We start from the raw sequence: 19,747 nt of genomic DNA, 5'->3' as shown, positions 1-19,747 counted from the left end.
GTTTGCGAAGTGTCGGTCTCGTGAGTCTTTTAAGCGTAGTGTCGGTCTTGTGTGCTTTATTTGCATAGTGTCGGTCTCATGAGCCTTTTGTGCATAGTGTCGAACTCATGGGCTGTATAACTCGTGGGCATATTTTACTTGATGTCGAACTCATGGGCTTTATCTACTCAGTGTCGAACTCGTGGGCTGTGTAACTAGTGGGCTGTATGACTTGTGAGCTGTATGACTCGTGGGCTGTATGACTTGTGAGCTGTATGACTTATGGGCTGTATGACTCGTTGGTGTCGGTCTCGTGACGTGCACCCGTAGATTCTTGTCCTTTTGGACTCCAGCGACTGATACTATGCAGTGTGACGTGTAGGATATGAAAAGATGCTCGGATTTGAGATGAATGTATCTCAAAACAAAGCAGAGAGCTGGTTTTAGGTATATCATAATTTTGTGCATTCATATTGCAGTATGCGGTATGTTAATTGACTGATTGAGCATTTAAATCATAAAAAAAAAACATATTTCCCTTTGACACTGTAAAGCGGTATCTGACAGAATTTGCAAAATGTTTGCGAACTTAGCAAATTTTAGGTGTCGTCAGGAATCGTTATTAACAATTGCAATCAAGTCAAGTTCGTTAATCAGTTGTAACCAAATTTGCAAATAGTTTTCATTGGCACAAACAGCTTAAATTTCCGGTCGCAAATTTCCGCAAAGATTTTGTGAGAATGAGTATAATTATTCTCGCGACATTTGCAAAGATTCGCCTCTCGGTTAAAGAACACCTTTCGTGTTCTTACTCGTAAAAGGGATCTTGTAACAAAAGTGATAAGGCGATCCCAATTAAAGTCGAGTGTCTATATTAGTAGCGTGTGTAAACTCAGTGTCAACAAAATTCTGCACTTTCGATTTTACATAATGCCAAACTGAATTTTTAATATTTCACTTCAGGTCCGTATAGGGAGGTGCATTTGGTGCGAACGACCCTTCCCCTATAGGCCTTCCTCCTCTCCACCCCCGAGTAGAAGAGCAACATGCGCTTTAGAACAAAAATGAATATACACTCAGTTGCCTGTTTTGTTTTTAATCACGTAGCAATTCAGTTCTTCTATTAATGCCATGTAAACATCCGATCCATGTGAAAAAATGGAAAATGTCTATTGCATACAAGCTGTGCGTGCGTATATGCGCGCGCGCGTCCGCGTCCGTCGATTTTTTATAAAATGCTCCAAATGACCTGAAACCTGTGCAAAACAATTTTGAGCTTGATTGGAGAATGTTTAAATTTCAACGCGCGCGTACGCGCTCGTTTAATATGAACATGATCAAATTTTATGACATGAATCAACGGAACTCGACTTGAACTATAATATGATATGTAAATTTCATTGAAAAATTCCATTCCATTAATGTGATACGAATGCAAACGTGATTTCAGATAATGACGTCATAGTGACGTCATGGTTGACTGATCACAATGACAGATTTAGATCTGTAACCCCTTAAACATGATATATATATGGTATAAGTTTGAAAGTGATAGGCGAAGAACTTTTTGAGTTAACCTCTGCACAACATTTGAGGAAAAAGAAATAAAGAAGAAGAAGAATAAAGAAAGAAAGAATCAGTACAAATACAGAAGGTGATCCGAGAGGATACTCGGATCACCTAATTAGTTGAAATGCATTTCACTTCTGCTACAGTTCATGGGGGTCAGCAAAATTAATGACAATCGATTGTAGAGTATGAATGATACTTTAAGCCCCTGTGACACTTTGCCAGATGGGCCCACCGTACAATAAACGGGCGGCATTTTGCTCATTCGTCAATCCTGTGGGCAAAGTGTAAAGTTTCCGTTTTAGATGAGCGTACATGCACCGTCTAGGGCCGCACAAAACGAAGAAACAACGAACCTGAGGCAATTGTGTACAGGACAGACGAACGCGCACAAACGCATGAGAAACGAAAATGAACCGCATGCTCACGGGACAAAATGCACAAGAAACAAATGGGTGACGCATGAAACGTATATCGAACGTCAGAGATTCATTCACGTGACGGCGATCAGGCTATAATAGCTTGCATCATCTTGGAGCGTTCTGCCTCTACTACCTGTACACTTCACCTCACATTTCATCAACTTCCACCAATATGCCGAAGAGATCGAAGCCGGCCAATACTTGGTTTTCTCCTCAATATGGTGGCTACTTTTGCTGGACCTTTGACACTACTTTCTTCATTTTGGTCTCAAATATAACTTACATGTAGATTTACCTAAAAGTTTCTCACTTTACGCAAAGTCACTTTCATACATGCCCGATGTTACTTCAGTAATTAAGTTTTCTCATTTTTTTTAGATCATTTTTTTCATATTCTTTTTATGATGATTAAAAGATGGATCAACATTGATTTCCTCAAGTCAAGGTACATATTCTTCATTGAACTCAACCACTGCATTAGAAGATCCTGAAGTCAAAGAACATTTGACTGCATTCAGAGTATCAATGTCACTAATACATTTTTCAAGTCGGGACATGGACACAAGGTTTGAAGCAGTCTCTTTTTCTCTCAAACAGTTTCTGCGATTCAAATAAAATGCAGCGTAGTAAGATGGTACATTCAGATTTCCTAATGCTATCCGAACCTTGTCATCATAGGTATCAATTTTGATGACATCAATCTTCCGCTCATTAGGGAGCTTTAGATTTTAAACGCGCGGACGTTCAGAGGGAAAAAACATGTTCTGAGCGTGCGCAGAAGCGCGCGTCAAGTCGATCTATTTTTAGCTTGCGTCGCCTGAGTTTTTCACTACGCGTACTGGGCTATTTTTACGTCCGCACAGTTTGCAACGTAGAGAGCTACTTCATCCACCGATCATAATGGGGGCGCAATTTTATTTTTTATACGTTGCGTCCCAGCGTAATCTAAAGCTTCTTTTCAGCACGACGCAGGGGAGAGGAGAACGTCCAGCGCACTCGTCGTCTCAAACGTCCGCGCGTCAAAATCTAAAGCTCCCTATTGTCTCACTTTCAACTCGAAGTTCACCATTTCTGGCATCAGAGCAATCAACTTTTAACCCGTGAATATCCATCAGTTTATCTCAGCCGATGCCCAGCCACATTTATGTGCTTCATCGCCCCATGATAGCGAATCTGGTCAGGGCTGCCCTTTTGGGTGGTACAACTAGTGTATCAAACGTAATAATGATGCTTCCATAAATTTGGGCAGATCTCTGCAGTTCCTCATTAATAAAAACATTCTTATAACAACCATGATATTAAATTGACTATCAAATCTTTCTCTTCCGAAAGACTTGATATCATGTCACAGAGGAGTGAGAAGGTTGTTTCCCCACGGGATGGTCCTTCCGACCTTGAAGCATATGATGAATTTTAAGGTCTCTTTGATATACATCTCACCTTTTCACCTGAAACACAAAATTTGCATGGTTAACACATGGTTAATTCGGGGAGACTTAGCAGAGTAGTTATAATTTCTTTCGCCTTTATCAAATCTTGAGGCTAATGACAATTGGTCATACAAACCAAATTGCCTGCGTCTCCCAGGACTAAGCCTCTTCTTGGACCACACCTGCCTTCTCTGTTGCTTCCGTTGCCTCCTCCAGGCGGCAATATACTTTTGGAAAGCCATGCCGGCATTCTGCAGATTCAGATCTGCCTACAGTAAGGCTGCCCTGTCGATTTTTAGCTTGGAGCCGGTGACAGCTGATCACGACAGAGAGGCATTAAATGAGAAGGACGAGGTCTTACGACGTTTTTATATGTCCTTGCAGGAGTCAGTTGCAGCAAAGCCGGTACATATTCGTTAAACATCAGCTTCATGTCCTGTTCATATACTAGGGATGTGATATCCTGTAGATATGCTGTAATCATCACTTATGGCTGTCCTCTCCGTTTGTCATCAGTATAACTACATGCGTTTTGCCCGTTAGTCGTCCTGGGGCCATGATGTGGGTATGCGTTTGATGTGCTGTATATAGCTGTTCCATCCGTTCCATCTCTTGCAGCAATGGACTTTACAGGAGGCCTACCGGATGACAAAACACAGTACAGATACAGGAAAAAAAACAACAACAACGTGGAACTATCAAACACGGGTTGGATCGCGCTATCCGTTTTGGCGAGAAAAAAAATACCCAAAAAACAAAAAAAAAAAACGTCGTGCATGCACAAAGTTTTCTAACCTGTCTGACGGAAATCACCGGAAGATAAACGTCCATCCGAAGGATAAAAATGACACGAAACGCATTTTAACGGATATCGACAGATGCCAAAAATCGACATTCGTTTCTCATACGTTTGTCTTGGCATAGGAGTTGTCACACAGAGGTCCACTGCACGATGACAATATTAATCATGTGTGTTAATGTGTGCGTCGATCTATCTAAAAGAAATCTACATTATTATTAAAGATGTACATGTATACACAGAGGCACTGTCGGCATAGTGAAATGATTGTGTCGTGTTCTGCTATGTACAATGCAATACATGCACTTAATATGCAGTCTGAACCTATGAGCACGGATTGTGCGTGTCGTGTTCTGCTATGTATAAGGTGAAGTAACAATAGGTGAGGACGGCATAATAATCACTGAAAATTGTTTAAAATTATAGGGCACAGGACACGATTCGGCTGCAAAGACCGACGTAAAGGGTGGTCTACACAATAGGAGAAGCCAGGGGATTGATCGTAGGCCCTTAGGTCCCTCCGATTTCTTTTTTCTCTCCTGGCCTGTGTATCTAATTTATGAGAATTTCAAAATTCAGTATGGAACGGGTTCGGTCTAAATTCAAACTGGATCCTGAACATTCTTTGGATCAGGCTAGTATAATTTCCTGAGGTGGTTCTAATCCCAGCTAGACCTCTCTTTCTCCCCCCCCCCCCCCTCTCTCTCTCTCTCTCTCTTTGTTAAACATGTTTCTTAGTTTTCTCAAAGAATGTTTGTCTGTCTCAGTTCTTTCAATCTGCCATCATTTCACAGATCATTTCACAAATGATGTCGAGGATCGCTGGATCTGTTTCGCCCTTCTGTCCGCTGTGTTGCCTTACTGTTATGTTAGTCTTATCTCATTCTGTCTTGTCTCCCTTTATTAGTGTCGTCGTGTCAGTCTCGTTAAATGTTTATTCGCGTGTGTATGTCTGTCTGTTTGTTACTCTGTCTTCTAAGTGGGCTTCCCGACTTTTTTCCCAGCCATTTTCTCCCTTTTTGCATCAGTTCATCTTTCTATTTGACAATGAAATAAAGTTTGAATTGAATTGAATTGAAATATATGTATGTGTACGCATATATATTATATATACTAGTATATATATATATATATATATATATATATATATGCGTGTGGGTGGGGTGGGTGTGTTTTCTTATGCTATTTTCAAACAGAATGTTTCTCCTCTTAAATCATTTGTGTTCACATAATCTTTGCTCAGCCAAATCCTTCTTTATTGCAAATGATAATTGTTGAAAAGTATTTGCGATTTCAGAAAACAAGACACTGAAAACGAATGTATAATTTCAGTAAAGGTGGCATATCCCTTTTGCAAACGTCATAAAATTTGACTGCCTGTGAACATTCGGACATCGAGACTAGGGTGGATCGAAAACAAAAACAAAAACAAAACAAAAAACAAAATAAAACGCCTAAACATATCCGATAAGAAAAGAACGAAGCTATATTTTAACAGAAAGTTGTTTTTAGTGGGGCTTCCATATAAATGGATTACTAGAGCTCTCTGCTGCTCGAAACAGTTACTTCGTGCAATGGCACCCAAAAACCTAGAGATGGCACAGATAGGTTACCATTTTGTGTATGGAAGGATAATCTATTGCATTAAACTTTTTGGATTCATGCTGTCTATAGTCTCAGAAGTAGGTACTGCCCCCAGCCTTCTGGGATGGAGAGGGGAAGACATCAGTTTGCCGTGTGACTTCCAGGAGGAGCCTTCCGTCGTGGTCTGGCTGAAGGAGACCGTCTCAGGTCAACAGACCACGGCTATATTCTTCGATGGGAACTTTGAGAGCAGGGAGGATCGCTTCAACATGAACAGGAACTTCAGCCTCGTCATTACGGACTTGGAGGTGGCAGATGAGGGTCTCTTCCTTTGCCAGGTGGTGCTGACCGAGTCTCAGGTTTTCGAAAACTCCACCTTCATTATGATTAACTGTGAGTATTGTTTAATCATCAACACGCAAACACACACACACACACACATACACACACACACATACACGCACACGTTATAGCTGTCTAAATATATATATGGTGTCCCAAAAAAAGCGGAACGGTGGATTTTCAGTACCTTTCGTTCTAAAAGTGATATATTTTTTTACATCATTAGAATTAGCATCTTCCGCAGAAGACCATGATACCAAAATCATTAAATTTGGTTCAGTACTTTTTATTCTACGCCAATTTCTGTAAATGCAGTCATTTTCAATTTTTTGCGACTTGTGAGATAATAATTTGGGTGCGACACGCGTTCCATACGGTGAATTGTGTAAGCTCGTTGATCATGTCAACAAAAGATAACGCTTTCATATTGGGCGCGCGCGCACACACACACACACACACACACACACGTTTCCTGGCCCGTGCCCAGTGTGAAAGCTGTATCTTTTGTTGACATGGATCACCGAGCTTACACAATATTCACCGTATGGATCGCGTGTCGCACTCAAATTATTACACATGTATCTCATAAGTCGCAAAAATCCGGCGAAATTTGAAAATGACTGCATTTTCAGAAATTGGCGTAGAATAAAAAGTACTGAACCAAATTTAATGATTTTGGTATCATTGTCTTCTGCAGAAGATGCTCTTTCTAATGATGTCAAAAAATATATTACTTTTAGAACGCAAGGTACTGAAAATCCACCGTTCCGCTTTTTTTTGGAACACCCGGTATATATAGATATATAACATAAACATTTGTAAAGATAATATTCCAAAAAAATAAGTAATTGATAGAACAAAAGTTACGTATCTATTTCTTCTTTTTTCGAAAATTTCTCTACTAGACATGATCGTTCTTACATTCAGGTATATAATTAAAATTACAATTATACAATATATATTTATATGTATATATATATATTGTAACGAAATTCGGTGGAACCGATTCCGCTTACCGTATCGATTACAATTTGTTATAATCGATTGTGCCTGTAATTTTTTTTTATCACTCTTCGGTTACCAGGGGGCATTTCGTGGTGGATGGTGAAATGCACATCAAATTTTTGTTACGGATTGCTGTCGTGCATGGTCACTCCCGTCAGTAATCTGAGATTCACTTTTTTGTGTATGTTTCAGAAATGGCGTATAATAGAGAGTGGAAAAGTAGTTATATTTCTTTAAATGTAAAGGGATTAAGGGAAAAGGGTAAAAGGCATGGAATTTTTGCTTGGTGTAAGGAGAAAGGGGCAGATTTTATATTTTTACAAGAAACATATAGTACAAGAGATGTAGAAGATAAATGGACATCGGAATGGAATGGTCAGTGTGTTTATAGTCATGGAACCTCCCATAGTAAAGGAGTTTTGATCTTGGTTAATTCGTTAGTAAAATTGGAAATGAAAAAGGTGGTAAGTGATGAAGAAGGTAGATATATATTGATGTATTGTAATTTGAAAGGGTTAAGATTGATTTTATGTAATGTGTATTTTCCTGTTAGAGGAAAAGAAAAAGAGCAAATACAAATGATAAAAAAGTTAGAGGGACAATTGAGGGAAATGAATAGAGAGGGTGTATCTGTTATAATGGGAGGGGATTTTAACATGATCCGTAATGAAGAGTGGGATTATGTTGGTAGAAATAAGTCAATTTGTCAGAGTAGGTTTAATTTTGAAATGGATAATTTTATGGAAGTATGGAATTTAGTAGATATTTGGAGGAAAAGAAATCCAACAAAAAAGCAATTTACATATGGACAGAAAGTACCATTTATGCAAAGTCGATTGGATTATTGGTTAATTTCAGATGTTTTGGTAGACTTTGTGGTTAAATGTGAAATTATGTTTTCAATTGCCCCGGACCATTCCGCAATAGGGTTAGGGTTTTTGGATATCCGGGAAAATCAAATAAGAAATAGAAGTTCTTATTGGAAATTTAATAACAGTTTATGTAATGATATGGTTTATGTTCAGCAAATGAAGGAAGAAATTTTGAAATTAAAGAGAGATTTACAGGAAGAGATTCAGGATAAAAGAGTACTTTGGGATTTTTTGAAATGGAAAATTCGTCAGTTTACACAAACGTACTCTAAGAAAAGGTCTAAAAATAGAAAGGAAAGTAGAGAAAAATTAGAAAGAGAGATAGCAGAGTTGGAGAATAGTTTGATATCTCAGCCAAATCAAGAAGTATGTAAGAGATTCGAAGAAAAAAAATCGAATTACAGGTCAGTTATGATTATGATAAGGAAGGAGTTAAGATTCGCTCCCGCGCTTCTTGGTATGAAGGAGGAGAAAGAGATGTGAGATATTTTACGCAATTAATGGAGTCAAATAGAAGAAAAACTAATATACAAAAATTGATTAATGAAAAGGGTGATATCATTTATAATGAAACTGGTATAATTAATGAAATTAAGGATTTTTATAGTAGATTGTATGCTAAATCAGATGTAGTTTTGAATTTAGATGATGTGTTTTTTTTCTGAGGACTTGCCCAGGTTATCTGAGGAGTCCAAAGATTATTGTGAAGGGTTAATAGTAGAAAGGGAGTGTATGCAGGTGTTGGAAAAAATGAAACTAAATAAATCACCAGGGAATGATGGGTTAACGGTTGAATTTTATAGAATATTTTGGCCGGTTATCGGACAATTAGTAGTAGAAGCTTCAAATGAAGCGTATTATAATGGGGAACTATCGGCTTCCCAAAGCAAGCAATGATTATTTCAATTGCAAAAGAAGGTAAAGATGCTTTGCAGATTAAGAATTATCGACCTAATTCTTTCTAAAGTTTTAACAATGAGAATTACAGAGGTTTTAGAGGAAATTATAATGGAAGATCAACTGGGGTTTTTGGAGGTAGCTATATAAGTGAAGCAATACGTATTATTGATGATATGATTTTCCATACTTCCCACTTTAAGTTACCAGGTTATTTGGTTGCAATTGATTTCGAAAAAGCCTTTGATTCCGTTGCTCACAGTTTTTTACAACAAGCCCTGTTACATTTTGGTTTTGGACCTGTATTCCGAAAATGGATTTCTACTCTTTATAATAATGCTCTTAGTTTTGTTTTTAACGGGGGTAAATCGACAGGGTATTTTAAGATAGAAAAGGGGGTTTGACAAGGGGATCCACTGTCACCCTATCTGTTAATTTTATGTATAGAAGTGTTAGCGCATTCGATAAGAAAAGACAAGGAGATTTCAGGGTTATGTTTTGGAGGGAATGAAGTTAGACAAGTGCTTTATGCCGATGATATTACATTTTTAGTACAAGATTTTGAGTCAATCAAGAGGATTGAATTTATTTTTGATTGTTTTCAACGGGTCTCTGGACTTAAGCTAAATAAAGATAAGATAAAAGTGTTAGAATTGGGAAGTAGTAAAGATAGTGTTTATGATTTTTCTTTTGGACAAAAGGTGACGGAGTTAAAAATTTTAGGGGTATATTTCACTTTGGATCCAGAGGTGAAAGAAAAATTTAATTATAAAGAAATACTTAGTAAAATAAAGAAATTATTGATATGGTGGAAGCAACGAGCCTTGACGTTAGTTGGTAAAATTCAGTTATTGAAGACTTTTATTCATTCTAAGTTAATATATGTGGGGTCTCTTACCCCTTTGCCAGAATGGGTATATAATGAATTAGAATTGGTTGTTTGGGAATTTATTTGGCAAGGTAAACCAAAAATTGAAAAAAAACTGTGTTGGTATTAGATTATGAACACGGGGGAGTAAAATTTATGCATTTTCCATCATTGATAAACGCTCAAAGAGTAATGTGGGTTAAAAGGTTGTTTTATGGTAAACAAGAAATGAAATGGAAACAATATTTTCAGTTTGTTACTGAACATATTGGAGGTAAATTTATATTTTGCTGTAATTATTTTATTTATCTTTTAAATTTGTCTATACCGGAATTTTACAGGGATCTGTTGAAAACATTGGTGAAAACAAGGGATTTCAGGGGTAATTATAATCAAATAAGGAAGGAAGTATTGTTTAATAATAAAATGATTCGTATTGAGGGAAAATGCAGTTTTGATGAAGATTTGTTTTTGAAAAATTGCTCTAGATTGGAACATATAATGGATAGGAATGGTAAATTATTTTCTGTTGAATATTTTTATGATAAAGGATTTAATTATTTAAATATTTTGAGTATTCAGAAGATATATGAAGCGCTTCCAATTGGTTGGAAAATGAACACAGAGGTAGAGAAGGATACAAGTGTTGATGAAATGATTTTCATAAGAAATGGGAAGGAAATTCCTTTGGAAAAGATTACCTCTAAAGACATATATGTTGAATTAGTGAAGAAAGTAAGTGATGATTCTTTGGTGATAGAAAAAATGAGAAATTTATATTTTTGTGATTTTCCTAATAAAGATATAAAATGTCTTTCTAGTAGGATAAGAAGTAGCACTTTGAGTTCTGTTTTGAGGGATTTTCAATATAGATTATTGCATGGAATAGTGTACATAAATCATCAATTATTTCAGTTTAAGTTCGTAAATGATAATTTATGTTCTTTTTGTCGTAAAGAGGAAGAGACGTACAAACATATATTTTATACATGTGAATTTGCTAGGAAAGTTTGGGGAAAATGTAGTACTTTTTTGAATATGTTGATTTGCAACAGTTGAGTTGGGAAGAGATCTTTTTTGGTATAGAGCTACCTGATAAAGGAAAAGCTCAGTTAGTTAACCATGTTATAATTTTGGTGAAGAAATTGCTTTTTTTAGGAAGGAAAATTAAGACATCCCCAACGGAATATTTCATTAAAAGGTCTATAGAGCAGGATATGTTAGAAGAAGAAAAGTTAGCAGTTATACGTAATACGTTGCCAATACATTTACAAAAGTGGGAAAACTGGAAAAAAATTTGAGAATTTGTTTTGCGTTTATTTAATAGAGTAGGGTCTGCTGCACAACCACCAGGAAATGCCTTTTCCACGCACTCGTATTGTAATATGTGTTATAATGTAAATCAGGACACACAGGTTTCAGTTGCCTTTGAGGTTTTGTTGTGATGGGGGTTTTGGAAGGGGGAGGGGGGATGGGGGTGGGGTAGTAAGAGGGAGAATGGACGGGGGTATAGAGTGGTCGGGGGGGTTGCGAGGGAGGGGGTTGTTTTGTTTTTTTAACAATAAACTTCAATCAATGGATATTGATATTTTAGGTTGGATTGAACGAAAGGTGAAAAGAAATTATTTTTTGGGTAAGTGATTTAGTTAATAGAATTTATAATGTAATGAAATAATAAAATTGTTAAGAGAATGAGGGATTAGTAGTGTAAAACTAGAAAAGAAGAGACGTTTATATATGGATTGTGTATATGGATTGTGAAAACAAAATGTATCAGAGTGTATCAAAACATATTAAACTGATGTAAAGTTTTGGTATAAATTTTGTATTTATTGATGTAAAGGATTATGAAATTGTATTGGTCCAGAGAATTTTGTATAAATTTGTTTGTATTTTATGTTTCCCATTGATGAAGAATAAAATATTCTTTAAAACAAAACAAAAAAGCATAGACAGGTGAGCACTATCGGAACGTTGGGCAAACGTTTTAATGTTGTAGTGCATTGTTACGAGTTTAAACATTTATTATTAAATATGTGATTACTTGTTTGTCGAGGACAAGTTTGGAGTAATTTAATAACAACACCGGTTTAAACCGATGAAACACGCCGCTTGCTAGTAACTATGTACAAGTAATAATGCAAAAATCTACAATTGTTGTACCAATTTTACAACTACGCCAGGCTAACAGTACAGGCCGTCAACACCTGCTTAGGCACAATAATACCACCTGAAAAATCCATGAGCTGTTATCATCCATTTCTCAATTAATTATGGATATACTGCTACTTTGTCTTATACTGTGTTCCCCTCCCTTGCTCATTATGCAGTTTACCCTCTGGCAGGGAACGCCCGTGGAATATCGTCCAACGGACATGAAGTATTTCACCACATTAACACCTCTACCGATTCCCCACACATTATTTTGATTCAGGAGACTTGGGGTCATAAACACACCGATTTTTCTATTCCTCGTTATGTATCCATCTGGCGTCACCGTCCCAACTCTCGTAGAGGAGAATACTCCATCTTCTTACGCTCCGGTATCACATCCATACGATATCATTAACTGCGCCCCCTCGCTCGAGGCGCAACAAGTAAATGTCTTGTTAGGCACCGTTACACTGTCTGTTGTTAATTTTTATAATCCACTTAAAAAACTTACTTTAGATAATCTGAAAGCACTAACCTCCAATTGCCTCCCAAATATTATATAAGCAGGTGATTTTAACGCTCACCATCCTATGTGGGGCGGAACCACAGAAGATCATAATGGGAGATTAATAGTTGATTATAATTGTAACCAACAGCATATCTATATTGAATAACGAAACTCTTCCCCCACACGAATCGATATTTCATGTGGGACATCGTCTTCCATAGATTTAACTCTTTCAAGTCCCTCTCTAGCCGCACGATGCAACTGGTCTGTCTCTGCTACCATGATGGGAAGTGATCACTACCTGATCAAATGTGATATAGCACTAAATGCACCTGTACCTAACATCACACCCACCGATTTTAGATCAGCAAAACCATCCCTATCCTTCCCTAGGGCCAACTGGGAGCTGTTTGAAAAGGAATTAAACAATACTTATAAGATGAAGAATGTTGACATTGAAAATATTTATGACTTTTACAACTTTTTTATCCTATGCATCCAGAAAGCAGCGGAAACTGCTATTCCAACTAACAAAATCAAAAACTTTCCTCCTAGTCCATGATGGAATTAAACATGCACCGAGGTTACCAAGGCTAAACACAGAGTTAAAAGAAGATTGGAAAGCTCATATTTATATACTGATCTTTGCGCATATCACAAAGCCTCCGCTCTGGCGAGGAAAACGATTAAATTTGCCAAACGTGCTCATTTTGAACAGTTCTGTAGTACATTAAACCGCTTTCTCTACGATATGGCGTAAGATTAAAATACTTTCCAATAACCGCCAGCATGGCACAACTTTTCCTCCTCTCCATATCAATGGTTCTCTCTTTTCTGACCCCCTAACCATAGCCAACGCCTTAGCAGCCTCCTTTTGTGAGAAGTCCGTCTCTTCACCCTTTTCCACACGTGAACTACTCTGGCTACACCGAATATCATTCATGATAACAACTCCCCATTAAATTCCCCTTTTACACTCAGAGAACTGAAAAGAGCCATCCGCCGCGTTGCCAAAAATTCTTCACCTGGAGCTGACGGGATCAACAAAGCTCTCATTTCCCACCTGTCACTGATAGCATGATCCATTCGCTGTTACGAATGATAAATCACATATGGGACACTTCCACCCTACCACCCCAATGGAAGCACTCTATCGTTATACCCATTGTGAAACCCGGCAAGGATAAGCACGACATACATTCTTATCGTGCTATCTCTCTGACTCCTTTCTTATGCAAGACTATGGAACGAATGATATCCAGCAGATTAAATTACGTTATAAACAAACACCTCTTGGTGTCTCACACTCAATCCGCCTTTCTACCTCATCGCAGAATAACCAACAACCTTCTTCTTCTTGAATCAGATGTCCGTAAATCCCTAATCACTGCACATTACACCGCAGCTATTTTTCTAGATCTCAGCCAAACATTCGACACTGTCGATCACAGTGCCCTCATTGCCAAACTCAAATCCATCGGCCTACAAGGTAGATTCCGTGACTGGATTCGCAACTTTTTAGACTCGCGGACTTTACAAGTACGCGTTGATTCTACTCTGTCAGACACAAGATCACCAAAATATCGGTCTCCCTCAAGGAAGCATGTCATGAGTCTGATTCTTCCAAGTTTAGCACTTTGATGATCTTGTGTGTGAATACAATAGACAGAACTTGGAGGGAAGAGATTCCCGACATCCTCTACAAAATTCCGTATTTCTCTTTGACCACTGAAGCAAATCGAATGGGGCTTTCTGTAAGATGTGGGCAATGAGTTATAGTTTCATACCCTGAATTTGTATTTAGATTGATTCAATGTTTTTAAAGATTATCATTGCGGAGAGTCCCGTTGTATTTTTTTTTTTTTTTGGGGGGGGGGGACATACGGTACAGACAGTCAAATACTCTCACAATTACGGCACGGCGAGTTCGTTGTATACATAATAATGTATGTATATATGTATTCATTGGTGTGGATGAGTGAGCTTACTGGCCTTTAGTATCAATTATCGGGAAGGGTCCCCCCCCCCCCTTACACGGGCCCTGCAATCCAAAGTGTATAGAGAACTCTGAACGTTTGCATTGGTATGTCTGATAAAGGAGTTATAAGACATAACTCCTTGGTCTGATAGATTTCACTTGCTCTTGTAGGTTTACTATACGGAGAGTGAAATTGTGTTATTGTTTACGTCTTTTAGCAGACTCCTTGCTCGTTTTGCTTGTTTACTTTATATAGGCTGTATGACTCTAGTGTGTATGACTCAGGGATATTTTCACTGTCTTGCTTGTCTGCAGTATGACCATGTAGTTACTATGGTACGACTAATGGGAGTCGGTCCTTGGGATGATTTCCTGTGTCCTGTGCCACCTGTCATTTATCAAATAATAGTACTAATAATAACAACAATAAAAATAACAAATACATTGCGAAGGTTCAAAATAGCTTTTATTATGGTCATAATACAACATTTAATAACGATTTACCACACTGTATTGTTTTTGTAGCGATGGCGTCAAAACATGTAATCGAGGAATGCGTCGATGAGAGCCTGACAAGTCAAAGCCGGTGTACTATACAAACTCCTTCAAACACTCGTTCTTTTAATCTTACCTGTGTCGTCAGTGGATTTAAGCCTAACATTTCGATGTTTTGGACTGACGAGTCGGGAAAGAGACTTAATTCCACGGTTTCACAACAGACAACACTATCTGATAACTCATACGAGAGGTTCGAGATAGTCACTGTTTCATCAACCCATCAGGCAGAGCAAACCTTCACGTGTACAGCTATTGGTGACTCGCTTAACGGAACGTCTACTACAGGAATCTTTGTTCTACCCATATCAGGTTTCGTGAAACGTCAGCAATTATATATTTCCGAAAAATATGTGCATGAAAAATTAGCTTTAACGTATTGGTGAATAGCAATGACATTACATAATACCAATGAACAAACAATAACCATAACTGTATGGCAAAACAAAACAGTAATGAATGGATATCTATTCTACCAAGCCAAATTAAATCCTTTTGTCCAGTAGAGATTGAGATAAACACAATTTACGATCTCACGACTTCTTACCCTAGGCCTACCAAACAATTAGATTATGCTGAAATGGATAATTGATATTGTGTTTTACGGCCCTGCCCTTCTGATCGACTACTTCTTTGAGACTGCACAGAAATACACGATGTGAAATTAGCACGTAGAATATGTATTTACATTATTCATGAACTCTTAACTCAATAATTCACAAATGAGTTGTTTCGATTTTTTTCTTCCACAAATTTTAGGTAAAAGCAATAATTTGGGAATTGCCATTGGACTACCTTTTGCTGTTCTTGCTGTTGTCATCCTGGTTCTCCTTGTCGGAATATTTTTGCAACGGCACCATACGTACCTCGTACAAAAAGGTAGTTTTTTTTTTTTTTTTTTTTTTTTTGAGTAACACTTGTCAGAACCATTCCAGTTTATACAGTTGGATTCATCGAAGACCTATCAAACTAAGAAAACTATAAAGAGTTAGATTCTATTTTTCCTTCACGTTATTGCATGTTTACTGCAGAAGTAATGCTAAACAACCAGCATTCTACAGTGGCGGATCCAGGCGGGCGCACCGGGCGAGCGCCCCCTTTATTTTTTTTTTTTGTTAAAACAAAAGAAATAGAAAGAAAAAAAGGAGGGGGCATCCCCCCTCCTTTAATTTTGTAAAAGCCCCTCCCCTTTAGGGAATTCCTGGACCGCCCCTATTCTGTAACATTTTCCTAATTTACCCACTAGAGATTTGAGACAAGATATGAATAATAGATCATGATTATCGTTTTCATTATGGTAGTGAATTCTCAATTACTGAACAGAATGCTGATGATGTCAAATTGACGTGTACTAGAGACAGTGCTTGACAAAAACATTATGGATTCAGTTAAAGTCCACATCAATTATAAAGATGTATACATAATGATATCATTGTACCTTTCCTAATCGTGTAGCTGCTCGTGTTCTTATTATTTCACAGAATGTTGCTTGTATCCCTGTTGGAGACTGTTCAAAACCCAGCGGCCCGACATGGAATCAATGATGATGGGTACGAGACTCTGTTACAGTATTTTATACGATTATAGAACATGTTATGCAGGATCCAATAGATAGCTCCAGAATTATTGGTTGCAAGGTGAAATGATCGAATTCTAATGATATCGACCGATCACTATAAAATTTTCACCATCTGCTACTTGTGTCAATATTCATTAATCTTTCCTGCAAGTTTCACCCACATCCGTCACCAACTTTTTAAAGTTAATGGGCAAACAAACAAACAAACAAACAAACAAAGCAATGCTGACAAAGTGTAACACCACTGGCAGGGGTGATAATGAATATGTCCAAAAATATTGATAAAACACGAGGAAATGTCCCATGCTGGAAATGCTCTTGAAAAAAAAATTATCCAGTGTTTGTGCAAATAATTAACTAATTTGAATAAAATATGGATAGAGATACGCATGAAATATAGAGATGCTTTGGATTAGTCACAACACATTAGTAAAATAATGGTACAACTGAGCTACAGAATGTATGTGTACTTTGGATCTATCGAGAATGACTCAGTCATTTTGGTAAACGAAATTATCATTTCGTGGACGACATGTTCATTTAGTTACAAAATGTTGTCATTTCGTTACAAAATAATAATTTCATCAACGAAGTGACTGATTTCGTAACGAAATATTCCACGCGACACTTGGCGCTCCATGGTTTTTGTCCATTGTTTAAGCCATGGTTTCATTTGTACCGCCTTCGTGAATTCGGGCCTATGGGTTTAGTGGCAATTTAACGCCCTTATCATTCTCAACCAACGAACATATATTTATATTTGCATATTATACACATATTATATATATATATATATATATATATATATATATATATATATATATATATGTATATATAATTTTTTTCCTTTTTTGCTTTTTTATTTTTCCTTGTTTTTGCATTATTCTGTTCAAATGTATGCAAATTGGTTTCTTTTCCGCTTTTGTGTTTACGGCCCAAGCCCTTGAAAGAGACAGGTAAGTCGGTCGAAAGCTCGGGAGAATTAAAGGCCATTAGTGAACATACTGCAACGTCTGCGAGCAGTCATTCCTCCGTCACACCTATACATAAAATAATGCAGCACCCACAACGTACGAGGCCGAGCCCACTTCATCTTATATATATATATATATATATATATATATATATATATATACATATATATCAGTGCGAGAGATAATTCCCTTCCCATACGTACGCGGTGCTTCATTGTGGGTAGCATATACTGAAAGATCAAGAGCAACGTCCGCCTTAGTCCAATTTCTTTCAGTATCAATATATATATATATATATATATATATATATATATATATATATATATATATATATTGATATGTGTGTGTGTGTGTGCATCTAGATATTTTTTTTTTTTAATTGTCCGTTTGCTTCACTTTCCAGAATCATTACCTGACGGTTCGCTCACAGATGAACAAGTACGGCAATGCAAAAATGACTTGAAGGTGTATTACCAAAAGACACGACGTAAGGTTACGGTGGATCCACTCAATTTTATGGAACGTGTTAACTTGGATGAAATTTACACAAATTTGAGTCTAGTAGATCGAACTGACATGCATAAGACCCCAATAGCGTACGAGGATCTTTTGACCAACGATGAAAATGTAAATCTTTCAAAGCGACTTCTGATACAGGGTGAGGGAGGTGTCGGTAAAACAACGCTTTGCGCAAAAATAGCATGGGACTGGTGTCAGGGAAGGATTCTCCAGGATCTTGACTTGGTGGTCGTTACTCCTCTCCGAGGTGTCACTGTTGACAAAACCATTGGTGGCATTGTGGAGAGATATCTTTCTGACTCAAATGAAGCAACACCAGCTCAGATAGACGATTACATTTCAACAAATCTAAGCAAAGTTCTGCTCGTGTTTGATGGTTTTGACGAGTTCAACGGAAAAATAGAAGGAAACAGCAACAGTGAGGTCATTCGCATTCTAGGATTAGAGAAATACAAGTCATGCAAGGTTATTGTGACATCAAGGCCATGGAGAACAGAGGAATTCAGGGTGTACAAGAGTCTTGCCATAGCTTACACTCTTATTAGCGTCGAAGGATTTAACAAGGGAAATGTAAGTACTTATATCAAAAGGTACTTTCGAATAAGAGATAGGGACCCTCTCGCAGAAACCTTGCTAAATTTCATGGACGAAAATGATGTCATTCGATCTAACATGGCTCCGTTCCCTATCTACTGTGCAATGCTTTGCCTCATGTGGAACGACTTCAGTGAAGAGAAGCGAAAGGAAATGCAAAAACTGCAAACTTTTTGGGAGATTTTGAGTGAAATGATAACTTTTCTGAAAGAACACTACGCATCAAAATCTTGTGAAAATATACAGACTCAGAACGTTCTTGAGGATATGCAAGAAGCTAGTAGAGCAATTCAAGCCATAAGTGAGACAGCACTGAATGGTTTATTGGATAGGAAGCTTTCATTTCCTGAAGAGCAATTTAAGACGTGTCATGATGCCATGGGAACATGCTGCAAAGTGGGAGTTTTGACAATAGAGAAAGATGTCATCGACAGGAAGCGTCGACGTGATGTCAATATTCTTCCATCATTCTTTGTGTCAACAGTTTCGTTTCCCCATAAACTGTTCCAAGAATATATAGCTGGTGTACATATCGGCACTTTGTTTACGGATGATCGCCCAAAGTACAACAAGGTGAAAAAAAAGCTTCTCCGTCAATGTGAAGAATTCCGATACCTAATCTACTTCGCCTCGGCTTCCAAGAAAGAACTTGGTCTCGATATCATTGACGGCTTGATACAGAAAGGTGATCAGTTTTTCTGTCTTGATGTTGCGTTTGAATGTCATACAGAGGAGGCGGCCAGAGCAGTAGGAAAACGCTGGGAAGATTACAAACTATCACCTGATATGTCAGAACATACAAAGGCAGGCGTTGTGTTCATGGGGATTTGTAATCAAGCGGTGAGTGATATGCCTTTGATTTCAATTTCAAAACTATCATGCTGAATAACTTTGGCATTTTTGTCCATTGTTTGCGTGTTTTTTTGTGTGTGTGTGCGAGTATGTCATTGTGTATGTGTGTGTATGAGGGTGTGTGTGTGTTTGTGTGTGTGTATGAATGCCTTGACAATGGTATTGTCAATCCCTTTTATTTTAGCATTAAATTTTGTCTTGTTTGTTTCTTGCGCGGAGTATGAAAAAAAAAGAAAAAAGAAGGAAAAAACTCTGCGATTCAAAGTT

General features: G+C 37.6%; 1 protein-coding gene across 1 annotated transcript in view; it reads left to right on the top strand.

Moving 5' to 3' along the window:
- The first annotated feature begins 5,860 nt into the window (after positions 1-5,860).
- The window catches only part of LOC140234999 (uncharacterized), a 51,137-nt gene continuing 37,250 nt past the window's right edge, over positions 5,861-19,747 (top strand). Inside the window, exons 1-5 of the mRNA XM_072315034.1 lie at positions 5,861-6,176; positions 14,933-15,274; positions 15,722-15,841; positions 16,444-16,512; positions 17,919-19,468. Coding sequence (XP_072171135.1) covers positions 5,861-6,176; positions 14,933-15,274; positions 15,722-15,841; positions 16,444-16,512; positions 17,919-19,468 — 2,397 coding nt within the window. The remainder of the gene's footprint in view (positions 6,177-14,932; positions 15,275-15,721; positions 15,842-16,443; positions 16,513-17,918; positions 19,469-19,747) is intronic.

This window comes from Diadema setosum, chromosome 11 (genome assembly GCF_964275005.1).
Source record: "Diadema setosum chromosome 11, eeDiaSeto1, whole genome shotgun sequence".
Classification (NCBI taxonomy): Eukaryota; Metazoa; Echinodermata; class Echinoidea; order Diadematoida; family Diadematidae; genus Diadema; species Diadema setosum.
The sequence above is the reverse complement of the archived record's forward strand: the minus strand, read 5'-3'. Positions and strand labels throughout refer to the sequence as shown.